This window comes from Grampus griseus (genome assembly GCF_964374135.1).
Source record: "Grampus griseus genome assembly, chromosome: 1".
Classification (NCBI taxonomy): domain Eukaryota; kingdom Metazoa; phylum Chordata; class Mammalia; order Artiodactyla; family Delphinidae; genus Grampus; species Grampus griseus.
In genome coordinates, this window is record NC_139017.1 from 128,663,067 (window position 1) to 128,689,955 (window position 26,889).

Consider the following 26,889-nt stretch of genomic DNA (forward strand, 5'->3'; position numbering starts at 1 on the left):
GGAGCTATGTATACATTTTTTTCTTTTAACCTATTTTCCAAATGTTCTGTAGTGTGATTATATTAAATTTAAAACATTTAAAAATGTGTATTAAATTAGAACTCATAACTTCCGAGAATGTTCAGATAATATACTCATTTCCCATTGGACAGTGAATTTGAACTCTGGTAAGTCTTATTGCTTGATGAAGCACAGAAATGAAAATGTTACCCCGAATCAGATTCAGCAGACATTCTTTGAGCCCTGGCTATAGAGAGGAGTACACGAAATAAAGCAGGTGCTTAGCATAGTGTCGGGGGGACAATAGTAAACACTCAACAGATATTATCTGCTGTTATTATCATGTGCCAGGTACTGTCCTAAGTGCCCCTCACAAACACCCTGAGTGTTTAGTTATTATTATCTCCATTTTGCAGATGAGGAAACTGAGATTCAGAAAGGTTAAGGAACTCACCCATTGTTCCTCAGTTACTAAGTGGTAGAGCCAAGCCCAGTGGTGCTTCCCCTCCCCTGTACCAGCTTCTCTCCAGCACAGGTGAAACATATATGGTGCCATACACTTGCCTAAACCGGAAGCCCAAACCCGTGTGGATCCCCCTACTTGTACGTAAGTCCACAACGGAGAAATATCCAGGGATTCCAAGTCCTCTGGTATCTGCCCTGACGCTGTGTCAAAATCCATTTCCATTTCTTATCTGCAAAGGAACTTCCTTCTGAATTCTCCCAGCACCTCCTGCAGAGCACTGCATTCTCATGGTCTCACCTAATCCTCTCCATCCTTTAGGACCCAGTTCAAATTCAGCCTCTGCCAGGAAGCCCACATGCCCACATCAATTTCTCCCTCTCTTGACTTCCCACAGAACATATTTTTTGGTCATTTAATTATATTCCACGCTGTTCAATCCTTTAAATAGTTAATGTATCTAAGACTTGACTCTTTGAAGTTGGTGGTTCCTAAGAGTAAGACAGTTTTATATATGTTTCTTTTTCTGTCCCTTCAGAGTGCCTAGTATAGTACAAATTCCTTTAGTATTTGTATTATTCAGGACTCTCAGTTGCAAATAACAGAAAACTTAACTCCACTTGGCAGAAGTTAAAAACAAAAAAAGTGAGCGTAGAGGGAAGAGGTGTTTATAGGTTCATGTAACTGACAAGTCCCACGGCTTGGTGCACGGTTGGGTTCTCCAATATACCAATTGATCTGGCTTGGGCACGTGGTTACCCCACTTGGAGACTGGGCCAGTTCCATCCAGACGGATAGTGGACATGAGACAGTCTTCCCCAAAGGAAAAACAAGCTGCTCTTGTCCAAAAGGATGAAGGGATACCGGGCAGGCAAGAACAGCAGATGTCCCTTACCTTATTGAATCAAATTCCTCGGCACTTTAATACCAATAATAATAACTGTTCTTCTCTGGTCAGGCACCAGACTGGAACCCCATTTGGAACTGCTAGGCAGCGACAGAGGTCTTATTAACCTGATCTCAACTGAAGTGAGCCAGGCCTAGGGGCAGAGCTACAAAGGAGAGCTTACAAATCTCTGACACAGCATTTTAATACCACAGGGGATTTTTTTCCTTTCCCACAAATTGTGTTAACCCTTCGGGAACAGGGGGGAAACCCTGTGTAGAGCTCATTAGTGGCTTTCCTTCAGAGCTCTTCAAAGAGGCTCCGTCATTTGCCAACGTGATTTTTCTTAATATTGTGCAGACGGCAGGCTAATCCATCTTCAGATGATCTAATTGACTCTAACTTTCTCTTAAGAAACGCTGCACGGAGTTGCAAAGTCTTAATTGCGGGGTGTATGCTGAATGTCTCCAAGATTACAGAGCCAAGTACTCAAACCAAAGCTGGGGAATGTCCGGTGGAAACTTTCAGGGGAAGAAAATGGAAGGTACAGAGTGGCCAAGTGGGGAGCTTCAAGTCCACTTCTTGGGCCCTAGTGTTCCTAAAATTGAAGAGATTCCTCAACTGACAGCCTAAGAATTTCCACTCACGGAGGTTCCCCTTGTGGCATCAAAGCCTCACGCTTCCATTTATGATGGAGGAAACGGGGCAGGAATAAAGGGGCAGGCAGAGCAGTAGCTGGCATCTTCCCACTGGCTGGGCAAGAATAAGGATCCCAAGTGGCCAATCTTTTCTTAGAGGTTTCCTGGGCCTTCTGCTTTCTTAGCCCGGCAACATTTATACATCTTGCAACGGGTCTAATGAAATAAAACAGATTTATGGAGAGGAGATAAGCTAAGCAGAGTGGGGGAAGGGTGGGGAGGGAAGGCTGGAGACAGAGCCTGGAATTGCGATGCTTCCTGTGGTGGCGGGAGACAGGCAGACAGGGCCGGTGAGGTTAACGCAAATACCAGAGGCTCTCTTTAATTTAGCATTTCTCTTAAACTTTGTGGACCTTATTTATCTTGTTTATTCATCACAACTACTCTGTGAGGGTTCAACCGTTCTCTGAATTTCTATCAGGGTGAACCGAGGCTCCCAGCTGAAGCCTTGGCTGTAGCTGGTGCCCTGCAGAGCTGGGATCCAGACTTCTGATTCCAAGGTGAGTACCATTTGCTGAGCCCCTGCCCCAGACATGCCAAGAGGGTTGCTGGGGGGATGGGTCAGGGTCATATGCAGGTTGCCGCACCCCCCCCTCCAAGGTTCCTGGCATGTGTAGGTACAGATAACCCAGCTCTCCCATTCCCTGGCAGGCCTGGGGGAGCTATCATTTTTACTAGGATGAAGTCATATTAACAATAACATGGTCTCTGTCAACATCAGGCCCTCAGGCCTTTGTTCTGCCCTCCCCCACAAATATATTTATATTGGCCCCAGCTAAAAATATCCCACTTTCCATTTGCATTTGCAATCCCTTATGTCTCATCTGGTAGACAACACGCAGGAAGTCAGGCTGTAAAGGAACCGGCAGTAAACCTACGGCACTTTATTAATTCCACTTTCACGCCTCCCGGGGCCAGTGAGCATAGGAGAGCACGGTCAGACTCCTGCACCAGAGCCCTGCTTTCCTAGAGACTGGCTCATATTCCCCACTTAATCCAGGGCCCCAAAGAGAGTCTCCATGGGCCATTTACATTCAACAACCCTAATGAAGAATCCACAGGAAGCAAACCCTTAATAACTGGGATAATAGCAAACTTCCATTGAGGGTTTGTTACGGGCCAAGCACTGTGTGCAATGATTCACACACATTATCACACTTAATCTGCAAAATCCCTTGAGTAGATGCTATGACGATCCCCATTTTTACGGAAGAGAAAACCTCACAGGTTAGTCTGCATCCCCAGAAGTTTCTCTGCTCTGAGCCAGGCAGTGTCGGAGTGTCCATGACTCCCCAGTTGATTGTTTAGATATTCATCAAATGCCCTCTCTGTGCCAGTGGTAGAGGACACGAAGATGATTTTCCCATGAAAGCCAGAGACACATCCATGCCACTCTCCCTGCAGTCACCACTCATCACTGATGACGGAAAAATCCAGGTGAGGATGAGGCCCATAGTATACTTCATCAAAGAGCCACCAAGGTTGGGTTTCCCTGGTGGCGCAGTTGTTAAGAATCCGCCTGCCAATGCAGGGGATATGGGTTCGAGCCCTGGTGCGGAAAGATCCCACATGCTGTGGAACAACTAAGGCCATGTGCCACAACTACTGAGCCTGTGCTCTAGAGCCTGCTTGTCACAACTACTGAAGCCCGCACACTTAGAGCCCGTGCTGCTCCGCAACAAGAGAAGCCACCGCAATGAGAAGCCTGTACACCTCAACAAAGAGTAGCCCCGGCTTGCCACAAGTAGAGAAAGCCCGTATGCAGCATCGAAGACTCAATGCAGCCAAAAATAAATAAATAAATTTTAAAAAGCCACCAAAGTTTATGAGTATGTGCATGGGGGGTGTGAAGGTGGGGTGGGGTGGGGTGGGGTGGGGAAGGGGGCATGAGTTAAATACCAGCTCTGTCCTAGGCACTGTTTGGCATTTTGCATGCATTTTCTCATTTGATTTCATTCAGTTTACTTTTATTTATTGAACTTAATCTTTTACACTTCCCTCTTCTCTAGGCCATCTCAGATCTTTTTAGTTCTTTACAACCTATCTACTTCCATCCTAGACCAAGTCACCAAACCACCGATTTTTCCCATAGGGACTAATACAGCAGCCTCCTTACTAGCCTTCCAGCTCCTGCTCGTACTGCCTCAGCCTCCACACAGCTGCCAGGGTACTCCTCTGGTTATAAGTTAGAACATGCCACTCCTTCAGCTAAAGCCTCCCACGGCTTCAGTCACTCTTGGATTTAGATGTCCACGTCGCACCGCAAGACTCAGCTCCTACTTACCTTTCCAACCTCACGTCACTCCTTCCACCCCTACTCACCCAATTTCAGCCACATTGACCTTCTTTCCGTTCCATGATTGTGCCAAATCCTTTCCCACTCCAGGGCCTTTCCTCTTGCTGTGCTTTTGCTTAGGATAGTCTCTCTTTCCCCAGCTCTTCTCAAGGCTGGCTCGTCCCATTCATTAGATGTCAGCTCAAATGCCAACTCCTTGGGGGAAAACTTTTGCTCACCAAGCTGTGAAAGCAGCCCCTTTCCTACCCCCAGAGAATTGCACATCACTCAATATTCTTCCTATTTAACTTATTTGTTTCTGTGTTTGTTGTCAGTCTTCTACTAGAACCAAGCTTCATTAGGACAAAGAACTTGCCTGGTACTGCTTGCCAATGTGTTCCCAAAGCCTTGGCCTGGCACACCGTAGTTGCTGCATTAATATTTGCTGAATTAGCAATATTAACAAACGAACCCTCCCAAGGACTCCCAAGGCGGACATCTCAGGACATTCTTATTCTGTAGCTCAAGAAACCGAAGCTTAGGGCAGGCCTGGGATTCAAACCCAGGTCTGCACAGCTCCTATGCCAGGCCTCTCGTAACTATGCCAGGTAGTCTCTCAAGGCCATTAAAATACAAGAGGCAGGCTACACCATGGATGAACCTTGAAAACATGCTTAAATGAAAGAAGACAGACAGAAAAGGCTTCATCCTGCATGATTCCATTTATATAAAATGTCCAGAAGAGGCAAACCCAGGGAGACAGAAAGCGGACTAGTGGTTGTCAGAGGCTGAGGGCAGGGGGAGACGGAGAGTGAGTGCTTAATGGGTACAGAGTTTCCCTTTGGGGTGATGAAAATGTTCTGCAATTAGATAGCAGCGATGATTGTGCAACACTGTGAATATACTAAGTGCCACTGAACTGTACACTTAAAAATGGTTAAAATGGTAAATTTAGTGTTACGTATATTTTGTAATGGTAATAATAATAAAAGCAAGGAATGGGCTTCTCTGGTGGCGCAGTGGTTGAGAGTCCGCCTGCCGATGCAGGGAACGCTGGTTCGTGCCCCGGTCTGAGAAGATCCCACATGCCGCGGAGTGGCTGGGCCTGTGAGCCATGGCCGCTGAGCCTGCGCGTCCAGAGCCTGTGCTCCGCAACGGGAGAGGCCACAACAGTGAGATGTCCGAGTACCGCAAAAAAACAAAAACAAAAACAAGGAAGATTCCCCAGGAGAGCCAGGTACCCACAGCCATTTGGAAGTTGAGCCAGGAACCCACTCCAAGCCGTGGTCCCCTCGACCCCCACGTGGTGCTGGCTGCAGATGTCATTGTCCTGACCTTCTGCAGGATCTGCCTGACAGGGAGGTAGACTGTTTCACAATTAACCCTAATCTAAAAGAATAACATTTTACTCTGCGACTTCGTAGTGCTTCTCTTTGTAATTTACCCTTTCTCTTTAATCAGGATGATCACCCAAACAATCATATATACATATAATTTGTTTTTAATCCAAGAGACAATGTAGCCTGCCGAATGCTGATCTGAAATCCTGTCCGACTGCCGCTCTCAATATTTGAGTTTCTATTTTTAGCCCTAAACAGAAAACTGACTCAAACAAATATTATTCTGGAGAAGTGGTGAGTTCTGTAGTGTTTTTACCAAGGAAAGTCTCTCTCAAACAGAACTGAGAGGGGATGCAGTGGGGACTGGGGTGGTGCTCCGTGCTGGAAGATGCCTGAAACATCTTTCTAACCCCAAGGCTGGAACATTATCCAGTCCCCAAGTTTAACTGAACGCTTCTCATTTTGCTCCCAAATATCAGATCTCCCCATGCTCTAACCATCAGAGTGGTTTATCAGGGTTAGAAATGCTAACTTCTTGGTTTTTCCCCTGAATTCAATGAAATAAATAGGCTGGACAACACTAGTAAGATGGTGTTTTCTGTTTGGAATGAGGCCACGGTGTGACTGTTCACTGCCTTTTTGGGTCACCTGGGCAGAGTAGGCTTAGAGAGACTGCCTGGGTCCAGGTCACTGGTAAATGAATGAGTGAAGGGCACATCATTTATTCAATCAGCACTTCAACAAATGCCTACTAAGTGCCAGTCACTGTGCTAAACCCATTATTTCATTTTAATGGAACAAGTTATTACTCAACTCCTACTGTGCACTGGGAATAAAGAGTGAACAAGGTAAACAAGTTCGCTGCTGCCAGAGGTGATGATCTGTGTAGACTCTAGAGCTGCCCTGTCCAAGATGGTGGCCACAAAACACATGTGGCCATTGAACAGTTAAAATATGGCTAATGCAGTTGAGAAAATGGAATTTTAATTGCATTCAATTTTAATTAATTTTAATTAAAAACTGAAGCAGTGTAAAATATTTTTCTGTTCAACACAACTTTATTTGTTCTGGTAGGACTACATTTTACTTTAACTGCTGTATCACCTAAGATTTTATTCTTTTACTATGTTTCATGTGTCAAGCAAGTACATTGCTTCCAACATTCCATATTAACACATCACCAATCTATAAGGTAAAAACAGAGTAATTTCAGATGATTTTTTTCTGTACACTATGTAACAATGTAATTTGCTTGTTTTGAGTATTTTATGCAGAGAGCATGAATTATGGTGAAACCTATGTAAATCATAGTTGGTGACTAATTTCAAATACTATTATTTTCATTATAATATAGTTAATTTATTTTTCTAGTTAAAAAATAACTACAGACAAATTTTGAAGTTTAAAATGAAGGCATACTACTGATGCAGAATTGAGTAGTGATTTGGAAGATAGGACTAAGACCAGAACAGTAATGGGGAAAAGAGACTGGAATAAAGGATGTTGCAAATTTCATGATGAATGCCAACTGTGCAAAGCCAAATAAAAAAAGTTGTTTATTGTGTTAAAAAATTAAAGATAATAAAGTAGACAATATTAATGTGGCATTTTCAGCAATTACACAGTGATTTTGATTTTAAAATAGGTCCCTCTCAATAGTCAAAAAAGAATCAATGAAACTGGTCACCTGAAGTCAGAATTAAATGTTGTACAAAAGTTTTTTTTACACAGTTTTTTTTTTTTTTTTTTTTTTTGCGGTACGCGGGCCTCTCACTGCTGTGGCCTCTCCCGTTGCAGAGCACAGGCTCCGGACGCGCAGGCTCAGTGGCCATGGCTCACGGGCCCAGCCGCTCCGCGGCATGTGGGATCTTCGCGGACCGGGGCACGAACCCGTGTCCCCTGCATCGACAGGCGGACTCTCAACCACTGCGCCACCAGGGAAGCCCTTTTACACAGTTTTAACAGAATCTGAGTTGTGACTTTGGCCAAATTATGAAACCACTTTGAGGTGGAGAGAGTATAAAACCACTTTGTTTTAGTTATGGGTAGGCTGTAGAATGTAAAACTTTTCTAACAAAGTCAAAGACAAATTGACTCATAACCTGAAAAATAGTAGGAACTTTTCTTTTGCTTTACATGAGTCGAAAGTTATAAAACTGGCCAATTAATACTTTGGGTGCATTTTACTTTAAATGACTTCCATATTCACAAAGAAATGTCAATTTGTAGCCCATAAAATGGAACTCCTGGAGTAGGTAGTTTTTAATCTTTTACATTTGTCAAAGAATTTTAGCTATGTATGAAGAAATTAGTTTCTCCCACGATGGACGGTATTCCAGCTGTTAGGTCAAAAATTTAGACTTAGTGGAATCTTAAAATGACTGATGGTTTCCTTATTGCTTAGTTCTGTTTGAAACATATTGAAAATATCTGTGCTCAGTTTTGTTAAGCAGACTCTATGAAAAGCATCATCATACAATTGTTAAAATTGTTTCATATATACATGCAAATGGAATCATTGCCAGTTTACAGAAATGGTGAAAGAAGTTAAAGGCAATCAATGTAATGATCTTGTGTTCATTGCCAGTGCTTGTTGATTGAATTTTGGAAGAATTTTACAAAGATTTACTTTGCTGTTAACTCCAATTCAAGACTTTCTTGAAATTTAAGGGATGCTTGCCAAATACTCAATAATCAAAGACAAGAAAATGGCAGAATGATTTACATTTTTTGCCGATACCACATTGGATGTGAACAAGCTAAACTTGCATCTCCAAGGAAAGGAAAAGCTTATTGCAACCTAAGTAGTCAAGTATGAGAATGCATGTTATAAACGAGACTTTTCATAATACAAGTCAACAGTCATGATTTTTATATATTTAACATGAATTGATATGCAGAAGATTTTAACTGTAATTGATAGAGTTTTATAAATTTACTGCAAAAACTACAAGAAAAATTTGAAGAATGCTGTGTTGGTATTGATAAATTTAGAGTTGCATAACTACACCTTTGAATTCAATATTATTAATACTGAGCTGATATAAGATTTAGTGAATTTACTTAATGTGGATAGACATAGTTTAGAAACTGATATCCTTATGGTTCAAAGTCAAATCATTTCTTCTAAAAATGATAAACCAGTTTTTTAATGTGGATGTGCATATTAAGGAAAAATGATTTTTTTGGTTATTGGATTTGATTTGGTTATTGGTTATTAAATTTGGTTATTGGAAAACTGAGCATATTTGGAACAACTTGGGAATGTGAATCTATGGTTTTAATTGTTAATTTTATAAAGCATAAACTTGCAGGATCTTAGTTCCTCAACCAGGGATTGAACCCGTGCCCCTGGCAGTGAAAGCGTGGAGTCCTAACCACTGGATGGCAGGGAATTCCCCAGATCAAGTATTTCTGATGAAAATTTAGTATCCAAATTAAGATGGGTTGCAAATATAAGTTACACACTAGATTTTGAAAATTTAGAAAAAAGAATGCAAAATGTTTCATTAATGATTTTTATACTGATTTCATGTTAAAATTACAATATTTTGGACATGTTGGATGAATAACTTATTTATTCAATTTAATTTCATTTGTTTCTTTTAAACATTCTTTTAAATGTGGCTACTAGTAAGTTTAAAATTACATATATAACTTGCATTATGTTTCTGATGGGCAGCATTGCTCTAGAGACACAGATAAATATCACAGCACTCATCATATTATATTCTAATGGCCTTGAGACAAAGCTAGGGTTTCATGCAAGCACACAGAACGGCTACCTGGTACAGTCTTGGAATACTCAGCAAAGGGTAGGGACATTAGAAGTTGGCTACAGAAATACTAGGCCATCTGCTGAAGTAACAGATGTTTGTAAGCACTGACCAATGATGGCTTTTCCATTCTCTATAGAATAATTCCCATCCCAATGGCAAGCATTCACATTTAGGTTACTTCACCATTGTCCAAGTTGTAGCAGTAGGTTTCTGACTTATGCACTAAGCAAAGCCAAGAGGGTTGGAGAGCATGGGTTAATCTCAGCTGGTCTGAATTGACCCCGGCTAATCTTCTAAAGCTACCAACCACTGGCAATCACTATGGAATGTATTTACTAAAGATAAATGATGGTCTGTAACCATGAGTTCAACTTAGGGCAGGGTATATTGGCCTGTCAGCATCATTTAGTAAAAATAATTGGATTTATGATTTGCACCTGGTTTCAGTGGAGTCTTGGGGTTTCATTGGTTGAGTTGTGTCACGTGGCTGGAATGTGCCTATGTGACCAGCTCACTAAGAAAGGACCTCTACGATGAGCTGACTTTGGGCTTCTTGGTACCCAGGTGCTTCACATGCAGGCCAGTAGAGGTTTGAGACCTTGAGACAAAGGGTGTCCTGTGCAACCAGTTGTAAGACAAAACTTACGCCTGAGATCTCTGGACCCCCTGCATTGCATATCCACGTCCTGCTGTTGTTGTGCTGTATCCCTTGCCTGTAATAAGACTGTTTCATGAGGGTAAACTGAGTGCCGGGAGTCCTTTTAGCAGTCAGACATGTCAGGTAGCTAATGTGTGATTCATGTAAGAGCTCATCAAAGGATTGTCTCCCCACAGAGGAGGTATATAGTTGACTGGCTAAAGCCTGAGCCCTGGGGTCCACTTGCCTGGGCTCAGAGTGAGGCTTCAACCTGTGCTAGCTGTATCTCCTTGAGTGAGTGCATTGCCTAAATGTTTGCGTCCTGGCAAAATTCATGTGTTGGAATCTAACCTCCAAAGGGATGTTATTAGAAGGTAAGGCTTTGGGGAGGTAATTAAGCCATGAGAGTGAAGCCCTCATGAATAGAATTAGTGCCCTTACAAAAGGGACTCCAGAGAGCTCTCTTGCTCTCTTTCCACCATAGGAGGATACAACAAGAAGACAGCAGTCTTCAACCTGCAAAAGAGCTCTCACCGGAACCCGACCATGTTAGCAACTGTCAATAGATCTCGGACTTCCAGCCTCCAGAGCTGTAAGAAATAGACTTCTGTTGCTTAAAGACCACCCAGTCTATGGTACTTTGTTACATCAGCCTGGACTGACTAAGACACAGTGAGTTACTTAATCTGTATAATGGGGAACTAATAATGCCTACACCAAAGGATTTGATGAGTGCATCCTCATGCAAGGTTTTAGAAAGATGCCTGGCACAGGATAGCACACTTTTTTTTTTTTTGCTGTGGTTGGTTTTGTTTTGTTTTTGTTTAACTGAAAACAATTCTTTATACCCTCTTCAGAGACCTAAGTGTCAATGTTCAGAAGTCAGTAAATCATGAGAAGGATGTTGTAAGTTCAGAGAAAGTTCAGTCAGAGCAATAGTTTCTTCAACAGAATAGCACTCAGTACGTGTTTACCCCAGTTATTAGCAAATTCTGTCTGTAGAGTCCCAAGAAGCAAATTTCTAGAAGTTTTCCGTCTCTGTTTTTAGCCTCCAAGAGTTCATAAACATTGAGGTCTAGACTCTGAGCACCTCTCTACACAATTTAAAAGAACTTACTATGATAAGAAAAAGCACAGACGTGATCATTTTTCAATTTGTCTATATTTCTAGGCAGGAAAGTAGAGCACCAGGCTATGCTGTCAAAGCTATTGGATGGCTGTAAGGTCAAAAGACATAGGAAAAAAGGTTCTGAAAATTACAGTCATACAAATGTAAGGTGTCTTCTTATTCTTGTTCGTTTTTACAATCTCTCTTGGGAATTTCACCTCCTGCAAAGCTTTGCCCATCAGCTTAGGCAAAATGACTACCATGCCTACCCCTTCAGTACTGATTTCTATCCCAGGTCCCAGTTCCACAACCCAAACTGTCCACTGGATGGTTCTACCCAAAGATCAGGCAGGGACAGCAACTTTGGATATGCTATCTTTGACTCAGAGTTGCCTCCTAGCCTGCCTCCACCCCAGCTTTCCAGTGGCATAGAAATCAATCTGGGGTATTAATGTTGGTGCTATGTGCCCTCAGATTCATTCCTTGCCCTTCCCCTGCTCAGCTCAGCATGCACAAGGGAGGCGACCTCTGCAGGCTGCAATTCTCAGGCTTCCTGTGTCAGCTGGCTTCTTGTAGAGTTCCCCTAATGGGAGGCACTGGCTGGCATTTGGAAGTGGGGAGGAAGAGAGAAGCCAAGTTGCCTTCCCCCTTCTTTCTGCCCTGGGAGATCAGGGGGAGCCCCAGTGCCCACGGGACAGGCTTGCCAGTATCTCGACCTTCACAGATGACCCTATTCCCAGGCTCCGGTAAAACTGCCTCTACCCTTTGTCCTGCCAGTCTAGGCATGGCTGCAGCTTCTATCTGTTGCTGATCTTTGAGTAGCATCATCAACCTTTAGCAGAGTCAAGATTATTCATCACATTTCATTTATTGTGTTTGTTGTAAGATTTGGTTGTTTCTCTTGTAAAGCTCTATGAGTATATGAATCAGTAATGACCCTGTATTCACAAGTCACACATGCAAACCAGTGTCCTTATTTTCCTATGAGCCTTCAGGGCCTGCCAGTCAGGCAACAAGGTCATCTGATCAGTGCTTTAAAAATGCCCACGTGGGGCTTCCCTGGTGGCGCAGTGGTTGAGAGTCCGCCTGCCGATGCAGGGGACACAGGTTCGTGCCCCGGTCCGGGAAGACCCCACATGCCGCAGAGTGGCTGGGCCCGTGAGCCATGGCCGATGAGCCTGCGCGTCCGGAGCCTGTGCTCCGCAACGGGAGAGACCACAACAGTGAGAGGCCCGCGTACCGCAAAAAAAAAAAAAAATGCCCGCGTGAAGACACCAGAGGGCTGTCTCCAATACTACATCACACTGTTTCCTGCTGTGATCCCCTTGCTTAACTTTAAGCAGAGGAACTCAGCCCTCAAGGCAGGAGCCTAGTGAAGAAATATGGCAGGAAAATGCTGCTCTATTTAACCGAGGCGAGCAGAGCCTGATACTGACCAGCAGAACGAATAGTTATTTCCTCTTCACACAGAAGGGCACAGTATCACACCACTGCAGAATCTGGTGGTGGTGATGGTGAGGGTTCCTATGTGGAAGTTCTCTGCAAAATCATTCTCACTGATTGATCTACCTATACACCATCATGCTTGGAATGGGCAGGATGGATGTACATGTCAGATAAAAAGAGGACAATTAACATCTCAAAGCAGAGAAAGAGAACGCAAGAGCAAACTGCATGACATTCAGAACTCGAAGAGATCTTACTATAATAAAGGAAACAGCAAATTGAGCCAATGAGCCATAAAATTAAGAGTTAGAAGAACTCTTGGATCACACTGAACTCAGGTTCTTCAGTTTGCAAATAAAGAAACTGAGGCCCAAAGGAGGTAAGCATTCTTTCTAGGGTCACTGGTTAGTGAATGACACAGAAAGGACTAGAATCCAGACAGCTGCCTTTTCTCTAGACCCTTGCTTCTCTCAAAGTTTGTGGACCAGCAGCACCAGAACCTGTACCTGCTAGAAGCCTGCTAGCAATGCAGAACCTCAGGCCGCACCCCAGACCTACACCTTTTTTATTTTTTGCGGTACGCGGGCCTCTCACTGTTGTGGCCTCTCCCGTTGCGGAGCACAGGCTCCGGACGCACAGGCTCAGCGGCCATGGCTCACGGGCCCAGCCGCTCTGCGGCATGTGGGATCTTCCCGGACCAGGGCACGAACCCTTGTCCCCTGCATCGGCAGGCGGACTCTCAACCACTGCGCCACCAGGGAAGCCCCTGGACCTACACCTTTTGAATCTATATTTTAACAAGACCCCAGGTGACTTACATCTACATTACATTAATTTAAGAAGTAAATTAATTTAAGAATTTACATTAAATTAAAGTACATTAATTTAAGAAGTAGTGCTCGAAACCACACTCTGATTCCTCTGGGGCTTCCTGTTCACCCACAGCCAGAATTGGGGTAGAGATGTTTACTATTTCTTGAGAAAAGTACTTGCTCTGTAACTTATAGCAGAAGCTGATATTAGAGCTCATAAATACAGGAAAGGAAAGTATAAATCATGTTGAATGAGGACTTTTAGATTGGTTTTGTTGCCTGGCATCCACTTGTATGACTTAAAAACAGCTTCTAAGAATCAGAAGACTGGAACATAGAAGGAACTAGATAAAAATGTGTCAAGCAGATTAATAAAACCTTGCCATATGTGGAGAAAGTATTTCAGAACAGAGACTCTTAGATATTCAATTTAATACACATTTGTTGAGCACCTACTATGTGCTAGGTGCTGTGTTAGGTGTGGGGATACACTTATGACTAACACATAGACTGAGAAGCTCATTTCAGAGCATGTGCTCCTAGAAAGCAAGGACTTATCTTCCCTCTTCTCCCTTTAAATGTGCCCTGCACACACAGATACACTTTGCCAATGTTCACAAGTATCGTTCTAATTGGAAGCTTTCCACACCTTAGTCATACAGTGGAATTGTTGAGTGATGGGGGTGGATTGGGATATAAGAGCTTGGCTTCTCAACCTTCTGTACTTTTGGATCCATCCCCCAGTGGGATCGGTAAATCCTTCTTATCTAATCTCTCCACATTCCCTCCCTCTGGCCCTTCTCTGCAGAGCACTGTGTCTCAAGCGGTTTGATGAAGAGATGGAGGTTAGCTACTTCACTTGGAGCCGTGGCCCCCTGTGTCCTGGGCCAGCTGCTGAGGGACTTCCCTGTCTCCCCTCTGCAGGGCACCTCCACCTTTGAACTGCCTGAGTAACTGTGTTGAAAGTTAGCCTTAAGTTTATCTTGAATTGAAAATTACATTAACACTTCCTGGGCTGGGCCGGCACCCAGCTACACTTCTTCACTGTGGCTGAGATAAGAGAAGGAAAAAATTCATCAAAAGCTGGTCACTTTGTCTTTCTGCAGAAAGGAACTTAAGCCAAAGGCCAACGAGAGGAAAGGGGATAAAGGTTTCAAGGTACCTGGTTGGTGTTCACAGCAAGATATACCGTCCAGAGGGACTCTAGCTGGAAAGAAGGCATAGCCTCTTTGCTAAAATAGCAGTGATGATGATGGTGACATCAGTCAATATTATGAAGCTTCTAATATGCGCCAGGTACAGTGCTACCTACGTTACACACATCATCTTATTATTTAACCTTTACAACAACTCTATGAGATACTTTTTTTAAAATCATGATCTTTCTACAGACTTATTCTGCAGGAGATCTGACAGGATTAAAGAAAAGAAATACAACTTAAATTCATTGCACTTTAATTATCTACCAGGCCCCATGCTGGGATTTTTCATGTGTCAGAAGATAGTGGAACAGTATAGTCAGTCAGTCAACAAATATTATCTCACTCATTGGAGGAATATTTATTGAGTTCTACTAGGTGTTAAGTACTCCATAGTCATAGTCTCATTACTGCCAATGATAATCCTATAGGATAGGTACTGTTATCGCCACCTTGTAGAAAAGGATGCTTACATCCTGTTTTTCTCCCCACCCCCCCTTTTTTTTTTTTAGTGACTATTTACTGAATGCTGGCTATGTTCTAGGACTGGGATAGACTGGTACATGAAGCAGCCAGTGCCCTGACCTCATGAAGCTTAGTCTGTAGACAAACAAATAAATAAAAAAGGAAAATGTTAGGTAGTGATAAAAACTCTGATATAAATGAAGCAGGGTTATATGATAGAAAATGCCGGGGGCTACTTCAGATTCAGGGGTCATTTCTGAGGAGGTGACATTTTAGATGAGCACTGAATGACAAGAAGGAGCGAGTCATGCCAAGATCTTGGAACAAAGCCTTCCAGGTAGAGAGAAGGGGTAACACAGAAATCCTAAGGCCTGCAGAACACACCTGGAGAGTCCAAGGAACAGAACCACAGCCAGCGTAGCTGGAGTTGAATGTCAGAGGTGGGAGGCCACAGAGGGAGGCAGGGAGCCTTACACATCAGGGCAAGAAGTTGGGAATCAATCCAAATGGGGAGTCCTGGGGGGTGAGGGGCCTAACAGGGCAGAAGTTATTTTTAAAAGCTACTCTGGTTTCTGTGATGAGAAATCGCCTGTAGGAGACAAGGGCGGAAGAAGGTTAAGCGGCCTTAGTACGAAATTCAAATGGGATATGAGAGTGGCGGAGAGGAGGGTGGCAGGGGAGATGGGGAAGAGGGGTTGGAGGGGTCAGAAGCACTTGCTGAGGCAGCGGAAGGCCCCAGCACACTGGCTAAGCAGTTGCAGGGAAAAGCTTGGTCTTTGTAGTTTCCACAGAGCTTGGACAAGAGCCTGGCATTTTGTGGGTGACTGATAACTATTTGTTGGACTGAACTGATGCTTAGTGTTTGCTGTATTGGATCTGTTTGCCTGTTAGAAGGCTCAAGATATATACCAGGAGACCTCAGGCAAACATGAGTGATACAGGATTGGTGCTCCCCAGGCCTCACTGGGGTCAACTAATAAATATAATGATCCCAAAAGATTAAAACTGAAGAAGTCGAATATGAACTAAGTCGAAATAAAGTCATTTTACTTTTTTGAGTCTTTTCAATAATACGGGGCTCAAAACATGTTCCCTGGAGAGCTGTTTTGGGGCAGAGAGGTGATGCATGTAAAAAAATCCCATCCGTTGCCTTACTGGGGGAAGAAATTCAACAAAGGGAAGCTGTCATCAAATGGAACATACCCTGGGGCCTCACTGGCCTCCTGAGACAGCACCCACCCTGTACTGTCTGTGACATCAATAAGATGCCCAGGTGAAGGCAGAAATATGGAATGACAGAGTAAGGACCTCCAAAACTCTGTTCCTCCATAAAAGCATCAATAGTGGCAAAAAAAATTGTGAAAATCAACATTTTCATAACTCTGGAAATTAGCCAAAGGCTTGTAATACTCTGAGGAGCATTTATTCAAGAAAAAACACTTAAATTTGGTAAGATCAGAACCCTATGGAATTTTAACTTGCCCTATTCTCATCTCCCTCTTCTGAGTTCCGCAGTAGCCTTGAAAAGCAGCAGCTTCCCCCCAACAGCAGCTGTGAATGCCAGCAGCCTAGCGATCACTGGAGGAGGCAGACGGGTTGGAGCGCCTCAAAAGCCACATCTCCAGAGAACCGGCATGACTTGCCTTGTCCAGCAGCATTGTGGAAAAGCCCCATTCACAGGGCTTGATTATTTCTTTTGACTGGACTCAGAGCTTCTTGGTGGAAAAGCCCTAGCTCCAGGACATTTGCTGAAAAAAACTCATAGTTGTCTGGGGTAACAATACCAGTTGGGGAAAAGAAGAGCCTGGCCAAAAAGCTCAAAAGCTCAAAGGGAGGATCTAAGGAATGAGATGTTTATAGGCAGGCTTTGAAAACCTCTGACATACTCCTGGGGATGTAGAAGGATGCACTCATGTGAGGGGTTGTGTGCATGCCCAGGAAAGACCTGAGAAAGCCCTGGCTAACTTTGAGGCCATGCTCAAGAAGGAAATGAAAGCAAAGGCAGAATTATAAACTGCTGGAGTGCTAAGGGTAATCCCCCCAAACACATATGGGGCCCCTCGGCAAAGGATGGGAGACATGGGTTTAAAGAAATCTCTGTCCAATTGTTAGCTGATCACTGAGCTAACTGAGCAGAGACTTCAGTAGCCACACATGATGAGGTAATATAGACTATTCAGAATTATTCCAGGAAAGTCACTAAACAAACAGGAACAACAACAACACACAGCAACATCAGAAGGGAGGTGATCTGATTTCTAGAGTTGCCACATTACATTATTTAAATGCCCAGCTTTCAACAAAAGGCAGTTCTGTGAAAAGATTGATAACATTGACAAACCTTTAGCTAGACTAGTTAGTTTCACCAAGAAAATAAAGAAAAAGAAAATACAAGTTACTAAAATTAGGTATGAAAGGAGCAAAATCACAACTGATATTACAGAAATTTTAAAAAACATAAGAGAAACTATAAACAACTATATGCCAACAACTTAGATAATCTAGATGAAATGGACAAATTCCTAGAAAGACACAAACCACTAAAACTGACTCATAAAGAAATAGAAAACCTGAATAGACCTATAACAAGTAAAGAAGTCGAATCAGTAATTTTGAAACTTCCCACAAAGAAAAGTTCAGGCCCAAATGGTTTTACTGGTAAATTTTAACCAAACACTTAAGGAAGAATTTTCACAAACTCTTCCTCAAAAATAGAAGAGAATACTTCTCATTCTAAGAGGTCAGTATTATCCTGACATCAGAATTAGACAAAGACATCATACAAAAAGAAAACTACAGACCAATACCTTTTATAAACATAGATGCAAATATTCTCAAAAACATTACTAGCAAACTCAATCCAGCAACATATAAAAAGGAATTATACATCATGACGAACTGGAAATTATTCCAGGAATGTAAGCTTGGTTTAGCTTTAAAAATTAATCGATGTAGTACACCACACTAATATATAATAAAGGACCAAAAAATTGTGATCCTCTCAATAGACACAGAAAAAGCATTTGACAAAATCCAACACCCTTTCATAATAAAAAATAGTCAACAAAATAGGAAAAGGACAGAACTTCCTCAGCCTGATAAAAGGTATCTACAAAAAACCCACTGCTAGCATCATGAAAGATTTTCCCTTCAGATCAGGGAAAAGACAGTATCTGTTCTCACAAATTCTATTTAACATTGTACAGGAGGCTCTAGTCACAGCAATTAGACAAGAAAAAGAAAAAAAAAGGCATCTAGATTGAAAAGAAAGAACTAAAACAGTTTCTATTTGCAGATGACATGATCGTATGATAGAAAATACTAAGGAAGTCACACACACACACACACACACACACACATACACAGAGAGCTAATAAATGAGTTTAGTATGGGTATAAGATATAAAATCGACTTACAAAAATCAGTTGTATCTTTACAGAGTAGCAATGAATAATCTGAAAACTAAATTAAGAAAACAATTCCATATACAATAGCAATAAAAATAATAAAATATTTAGGAATAAATTTAACATAAAAGAGTAAAACTTGTACACTGAAATCTACAAAACATTATTGAAAGAAATTAAGTAGAAAGACACCTCATGTTCATGCACTGGAAGATTCAATATTCTTTAGATGACAATACTCTCCGAATTGATCTATAGAGTCAATGCTATCTGTATCAAAAACCCAGGTGGCCTCTTGGCAGAAATTAACAAGCTGTCCCTAAAATTCATATGGAAATGCAAGGGAACTCAGAATAGGGGAAAAAAATCTTCAAAAAGAAGAACAATTTTGGAGGATGTGATGGTCAGTTTTATGTGTCAACTTGGCAAGGTACAGTTCCCAGTTATTCAAACACTAGTCTAGGTGTTGCTGTGAAGGTACTTGGTAGATGTGATTAACATCTACAGTCAGCTGACTAACTGTAGGAAATCATCCTCCATAAATGAGTGAGCTCGAGCCAATCAGTTGAAAGGCCTTTAGCACAGAAGTAAGGCTTCCTTGATGAAGAGGAAATTATATCTATAGATTGCAGCATGAGTACCTGGCGAGGAGAGTCTAGCCTGCTCCTCCTGACACCCTACCCTACCCTATGGATTTCAGACCTGGCTAGCAAGCCCACACAATCACAAGCCAACTCCTTGCAATAAATCTCTGGCTCTGTTTTTCCAGTAGAACACTGACAGAAAGAGAGGACTCACATTTCCTGATTTCAAAACCTACTACAAAACTGCAGTAATCAAGACTGTGTGGAACTGGCATAAAGAATATTGACATTGATCAATGGAGTAGAATTGAGAGTCCAGAAGTAAACACATACGTTTATGGTCAATTGGTTCTTAACAGGGTGCCAAGACAACTCAATAGGTAAAGAATAGTCTTTTCCACAAATGGTGTTGAGAAGACTGGATTTCCATGTGCAAAAGAATGAATCTGGATTCCTACCTCATACCATAGACAAAATTTAACTCAAAGTGAACCAAAAACCTAAATATAAGAATAAAACTATAAAAGTAAGAAGAAAAGATAGGAATAAATCTTTGTGCTCTCGTATCAGGCGATGGTTTCTCAAAAGCACAAGCAACCAAATAAAAATAATAATAAATTGAACTTCATCAAAATTTAAAACTTTTTTGTTTCAAAGAACATTATTAAGAAAATGAAAAGACACCCACAGAGTGGGAGAAAATACTGGCAAGTCATATATCTGATAAGGGTACAGTAGCCACAATATGTGAAGAACTCTTACAACTCAAGAATAAAAAGGCAAAAACCCCAATTTAAAAATGGGCAAAGACTTTGAACAGCCATTTCTCCAAAGAAGTCATACAAATGGCTAATGAGCATATAAAAAGATGATCAACATCATTAGGCATTACAAAAATGCAAATCAAAATCACAATGAAAAAAAAATAACAGCTGCACATCCACTAGGATGGTTATAATAATTAAAAATAAATAGAAGGAACATAGGAGAAATTGGAACCTTCATACATTCTTTGTAGGAGTATAAAAGGGTACATAAAATGGTAGAGCCCTTTAAAAAAGAGTTTTGTAGTTCTTCAGAAAGTTAAACATAGAAATATGCCCCTGGAATTCCATTCCTAGGTATACATTCAAGAGAACAGAAAACACACACTCCACAAAAACTTGTACATGAACATTGCAGCATTACTCAGAATAGGCAAAAAGTGGCAGTAACCCCAAAGTCCACCAAGAGATGAATGGATAAACAAAACATGGAATACAATGGAACATTATTCAGCCATAAAAAAGGATGGAGTACCGACACATGCTATAATGTGGATGAACCCTGGAACCAGTATGCTAGATAAAAGAAGCCAGACACAAAGGGACAAATATTGTATGATTCTACTTATATGAACTATCTAGACCAGGTAAATTCATAGAGACAGAAAGCACACTAGAGGTTATCAGGGACTGGGAGGAGATTCTTTATGAGACGGTGAAAATATCCTCAAATAACATAGTAGTGAAGGTTACACCACACTGTGAATATATTAGAAACACTGAATTTTATAGTTTAAAATTGTGAATTTTATGGCATGTGAACTATATCTCAGTAAAATTGTTATTAAAAAAAACAGAAAAAGAAGAAGAAGGCCCCTGTCCCGGGCCCACATACCAAAAGTACATAGAAAATAAACTGAATAAGTGTAGAGTACACATGGGACTCTCTGGGATCTGGCACTAAGTGCTGGCACAGTGATCCAAGCCTTAAACATCCACTCCCGTGACCGACTAACACTGTTCTGGTCCTAGGGACCCCTTCTCTAACATCTCTTACCCTATGTCCTTGAAACAGAAGACAACCATGATTGTATACTGTGAAGGTTTGTGAGTTGTGCCACTGCCAGTGGAAGTGATGGACACTGCTTGGAGAGCAGGAAGGGTTGTGGTGGCAAAAGCACTTCAGGTCACCTTATCTTTGATAAAGGAGGCAAGAATATACAGTGGAGAAAAGACGGCCTCTTCAATAAGTGGTGCTGGGAAAACTGGACAGGTACATGTAAAAGTATGAAATTAGAACACTCCCTAACACCTACACAAAAATAAACTCAAAATGGATTAAAGACCTAAATGTAAGGCCAGACACTATCAAACTCTTAGAGGAAAACATAGGCAGAACACTCTATGACATAAATCACAGCAAGATCCTTTTTGACCCACCTCCTAGAGAAATGGAAATAAAAACAAAAATAAACAAATGGGACCTAATGAAACTTAAAAGCTTTTGCACAGCAAAGGACACCATAAACAAGACCAGAAGACAACCCTCAGAATGGGAGAAAATATTTGCAAATGAAGCAACTGACAAAGGATTAATATCCAAAATTTACAAGCAGCTCATACAGCTCAATAACAAAAAAACAAACAACCCAATCCAAACATGGGCAGAAGACCTAAATAGACATTTCTCCAAAGAAGATATACAGACTGCCAACAAACACATGAAAGAATGCTCAACATCACTAATCATTAGAGAAATGCAAATCAAAACTACAATGAGATATCATCTCACACCAGTCAGAATGGCCATCATCAAAAAATCTAGAAACAATAAATGCTGGAGAGGGTGTGTAGAAAAGGGAACCCTCTTGCACTGTTGGTGGGAATGTAAATTGATACAGTCACTGTGGAGAATAGTATGGAGGTTCCTTAAAAAACTACAAAGAGAACTACCATATGACCCAGCAATCCCACTACTGGGCATATACCCTTGGAAAACCATAATTCAAAAAGAGTCATGTACCACAATGTTCACTGCAGCTCTATTTACAATAGCCAGGACATGGAAGCAACCTAAGTGTCCATCATCGGATGAATGGATAAAGAAGATGTGGCACATATATACAATGGAATATTATTCAGCCATTAAAAGAAACGAAATTGAGTTATTTGTAGTGAGGTGGATGGACCTAGAATCTGTCATACAGAGTGAAGTAAGTCAGAAAGAGAAAAACAAATACCGTATGCTAACACATATATATGGAATCTAAGAAAAAAAAAAGGTCATGAAGAAACTAGGGGCAAGATGGGAATAAAGACACAGACCTACTAGAGAATGGACTTGAGGATATGGGGAGGGGGAAGGGGGAAGGGTAAGCTGTGACAAAGTGAGAGAGTGGCATGGACATATATACAGTACCAAACATAAAATAGATAGCTAGTGGGAAGCAGCCGCATAGCACAGGGAGATCAGCTCGGTGCTTTGTGACCACCTAGAGGGATGGGATAGGGAGGGTGGGAGGGAGGGGCATGCAAGAGGGAGGGGATATGGGGACATATGTATATGTATAACTGATACACTTTGTTATAAAGCAGAAACTAACACACCATTGTAAAGCAATTATACTGCAATAAAGATGTTAAAAAAAATAGTAGCTTAAACGAAAAAAAAAAGCACTTCAGTAAGAAAAATGATAAGTTAATCAACTTGTCAAATTCTTCTTCCCAGTCTGAATGCAATAGATTCTTGTACAACAAACTATCATTCCCAGTATAACCGAGCATCCATTTGCCTGTTTTGCTTTGTATTCCAATCAGTGCTTCTGAAAGTTCTCACAAATGAGAGTATATTTGCAACAGTTTCACATGGCTAAGAAAAATTTTGTAATATTACTTGTTGTGAGTCAAATTGTGTGCCCTTAAATTCACATGTTGAAGTCATAATCCCCAACAGCTCAGAATGTGATCTTATTTGGAAACAGGGTAACTTGATTACAGAGGTAATCTGTTACCCCTTTAATCATGCTTAAAAGGGGTCATTGGGATGGGTCCAAATACAATATGACTGGTGTCCTTATGGAAAGAGGAAATTTGGAGACACACACAGGGAGAATGCCATGCGAGTATCAAAGCAGAAAATGGGTGATGCACCTACAAGCCAAAGAATGTCAGAAGAATACACACTATGTGAAAATCTTGTTTAGAACAACATTAGGCATTCATTCTGCTGAAATGAAGGCAATAAAAAAAGTTTTAATGAAACTAATATATAACAATCTATGAATGACATATAATATCTCTGGCCCCCTTTACCGAATATCCAGGCATGAAGAAGAATGATTTAAGTAGTCATTTTTGATAGCACCTGGCTGCCAGTCATATACAAACCATAATTTTGCATGTATTTTTAACTTTTGTCATTATGAAGGTATATGTGTCAATGTGGGAGGACAGAACATATTTCACTGAGCAGTTTGCTAGCTTGATTTACAACATTTAAATATGTACATGTGTGGTATGTGGGCCTCCACTTGTGCTCATGCCCCAGGTCCGATAATTGTTAGAGGTGGGCAGGGCCCAGCAATGACAGAAGAAAGCTAGCCTGCAGCTATGAACAGAAGCCAAACCAACAGCTCTAACCTGCTCCTACTACAAACTAAAATGGCATCCTGGAAGCTTCATGTGAGGACCTGATGCAGTCCCTAGAGGGAGTGGTGAGTGCCTCACATACTTTGCCTTCCTGGGCCATAGTCCCCAGGGCCCTACAAGCCCATCCCAGTCCAGGGGTATATAGCCCTGTGGCCTCAGTGGGCACTCAGCTCTCACCAGGTTTCATACACCTAATATATTTCACTGTTCCAAATGTCAGGGTGCGTCATGAACTTGCATTTGGTTTCCTTGCAGTAATTCTTGCGGTGCCGCCTTTAAGTAAACAGAGCAATCTTACAATTGCACTTCACTCCTGCATTGGGAAAGGACGGTGCAGTTTGACGAAAGGCTTTCAGAGCACTCCTCAATGCGGTGATATTCCCCATGGCTATTATGTTGTTACGTCCTGCCTGTCCCCTTGTAGGGAGGTTTGGCTGCTGGTTGAGGGCTATGAGGATACAGAAGGGAACTAGCATTCCATCTGGGAGTAAGCCTTAGGAAGAAAGGAACTCTTAGAGATAGGGTAAGTGGTGGCAGCTGAGAAAGGAGAAAAAAGCAGGATACATCGCCAGTTTCTAAGGGAATGAGAGAAAAGGGTATCAAAATGCCAAACTGAGGATAAAGATTGAGCTGCAGAAGGCCCTGCAGGATTTCCAACTTTGATTGTATTTTTTTTGCAGCTCCCTCCAAGAAAACATGGCAAGTGTACATTTCATGCTATTGCCGATTAACATGATGGATAAATGGACAGCTAACATAAAACAGAGTTCCTGACATCAAAGGATACTTTTAGCTACGGTTGAGCATCCTTAAGGAACTTCAATACCCTTTCCATAGATAGCAGCTCAGAAAAGCAGAATGCTATCTTTGTATGAAATTAAAAACCATGGAAGATAGACTGGGTTCATCAGAAAGGTAGCAGCAAAAAAAGAATGAAAACTTCAAGTAAGGACATAAAAGGGTTTAAAAATAATTCTGATACTAAAAAAAGGAACTCTGATACAAATACAACAGGTAGAAAGTCAACAGCCCAGTGCTTAATAGCAAAGGCAGACTAGTGAACCACATTAATCAACCTAGGATTCAGATTATCAACAACATTTGAAACTCAGATTAACAGGAACAAATAAGGTACCGGAGTGGGAAGCATTTTTACAGCCAGTAACAAAAGTTTTCATCTTTGCTTAAATAAGACTTCAAAAGGATTCCACATATCAACCAATAAGTGAGTTCACCAAAAAAAAAAAAAAAGATTAACTTTAAGAAATGCAAGGCAGGGCTTCCCTGGTGGAGCAGTGGTTAGGAGTCTGCCGCCAAGGCAGGGGACACGGGTGAGTGCCCTGGTCCAGGAAGATCCCACATGCCGCGGAGCAACTGGGCCCTCGTGCCACGACTACTGAGCTTGCACTCTAGAGCCCACGAGCCACAACTACTGAGCCCACGTGCCACAACTACTGAGCCCACGTGCCACAACTACTGAAGCCCGCGAAACTAGAGCCTGTGCTCCGCAACAAGAGAAGCCACCGTAATGAGAGGACTGTGCACCGCAACGAAGAGTAGCCTCCGCTCGCCGCAACTAAAAAGAAAGCCCGCGCACAGCAACGAAGACCCAACGCAGCCAAAAATAAATAAATAAATTTATTTTAAAAAAAGGAGAAAGAAATGCAAGGCACAGTGACCACACTTCTGATCTGTTTTAAGATGAATCAGCATTTTCTACCTGAGCAAGTAGAATGCAGTTAGCACTTGGGTGATTTTAAAGACTCTCTAACAGTTGCCTTTAATTGGCTGATGAAATAGCAGAACCGTGTGGCTGAAAGCCAATGTTTATTTTTACCCGTTACCTGTTTTATTAATGGGATTGTGGGCCACTGGGCCTCCAGGAACACACAAATATATTTAAACATCCCACACTGTAATTAAGAGGCGCAGAGAGGATTAGAGCAAATTAAGCTGCTGTTGTACTTGCCATTGGTTTAGTCAAGGCCAGGCATTTTGATGCTCTCATGGCAGAACCCGGCAAGTTTTACTTCAGAAATCTACAAAATATGGAATATATTTTCTTGCAGAGCAAGGGTTTTAATAAATGGGTCTCCCCCCCAAAATAAAAATTATACATAAATAAAAATAACCCAAGTGAATGCTCCTACAATGAAAGAAGAGATTCCCTTAGCCAGAAAAGGAAAAATGTATCAACAATAGTGTCAGTTAAAGAAACTGAATCTTGAGACTCTATTAATAAGGGACTCAAAATGAATCAAACTTCCATGTAACTCTCATCCAGACACAGGGCTTTCTTCTCCTAGGTGAGTCAGAACTTCTGCCTGAGTTTTTTAAAGGGAATAAAAATAAAGTGATCACCCAACAGATGACCTGTTCAATAACTAAAGCATCAGAAATATTTGCAGAAACGGAGAACAGAGCCTTTTAAGCAAAGACTAGAGTATAGGTTCCTAAGCCAGCAGTGTTTCATTTTTTTTGTTTGATTTTACCAAACCCATTGTAACTAAATGTTAGCTTAATTTTAAAATAGTACATGTAAGTAGACTTTTTGCTTTGATTGCTCAGAATCAACATTACCATGCTTGAGATTACTGCCAGTGCTGGTCTCCTATGAATCTTCATATCAAAGAAAAAGCAAAATGGAATGAGGGCAGGGCAAAATGGAATGAAATCTGGAAACACAGTGTTTTGACCCAAGCAGAGGACAACATTGCCTTTGCCCTAGCAACTCTGGAGAAGCGCTTAAAAAAGACAAGAAAGAAGATCTAAGTACTTACGAGGACCCTGGACTTGCAGTGGGAGGGGGGCCTGAAGAAATGAAAGAAAAACAAAAGAAACAGTCAGTCTGGGTTATTGGAGGGTGAACATCAGGACAGTCAAACCATTACGGACCAAAGTTCTCAGCCACCCCGAGGTGATATTTATTTTTCTGGAATTTATTATTTTGCTCCAGCTCCCCCAACCACCTCTATGAAAAAACATACCAGTGAGACTGTGTCTATATCCCACAGTTCAGAGCCTGAAAAATGCTAAGACAAGGGCTAAAAAATGAGTCAGAGTAGGCATCCTCTCGAGATGCAGCGAGTTTCAGTGGGAGGCTGAATGAGCATGAGGACGTTCATTGCAACAGCAGGCAGGGGTCTGTGATGGCAGCTGGACAGAAAAGGAGCCTGTGTGCTGGAAATCTTCCCAACTTCTCTGGACAAGGAACATTCTTGTTGAGAATTCACTGATGCGGTGACTTAGAATTGGGGCTGAGGTCAGCCCTATCTGGACCCTGCTGCTCTGCAGTTTACTGGCTGGGTGACCGTGAACATAGTACTTAAATGCTGGGCCTTGGTTTACTTATTTCTAAAATGGGTACAAGAGGACCAG

The 26,889-nt window shown here is 41.8% G+C and overlaps 1 protein-coding gene across 1 annotated transcript in view; it reads right to left on the reverse strand.

Annotated features, from left to right (window-relative positions):
• ROR1 (receptor tyrosine kinase like orphan receptor 1) overlaps positions 1-26,889 on the reverse strand; it is a gene marked incomplete at its 5' end in the record, with an annotated part of 407,774 nt that overhangs the window by 96,717 nt on the left and 284,168 nt on the right. Inside the window, one exon of the mRNA XM_082676710.1 lies at positions 26,292-26,322. Coding sequence (XP_082532836.1) covers positions 26,292-26,322 — 31 coding nt within the window. The remainder of the gene's footprint in view (positions 1-26,291; positions 26,323-26,889) is intronic.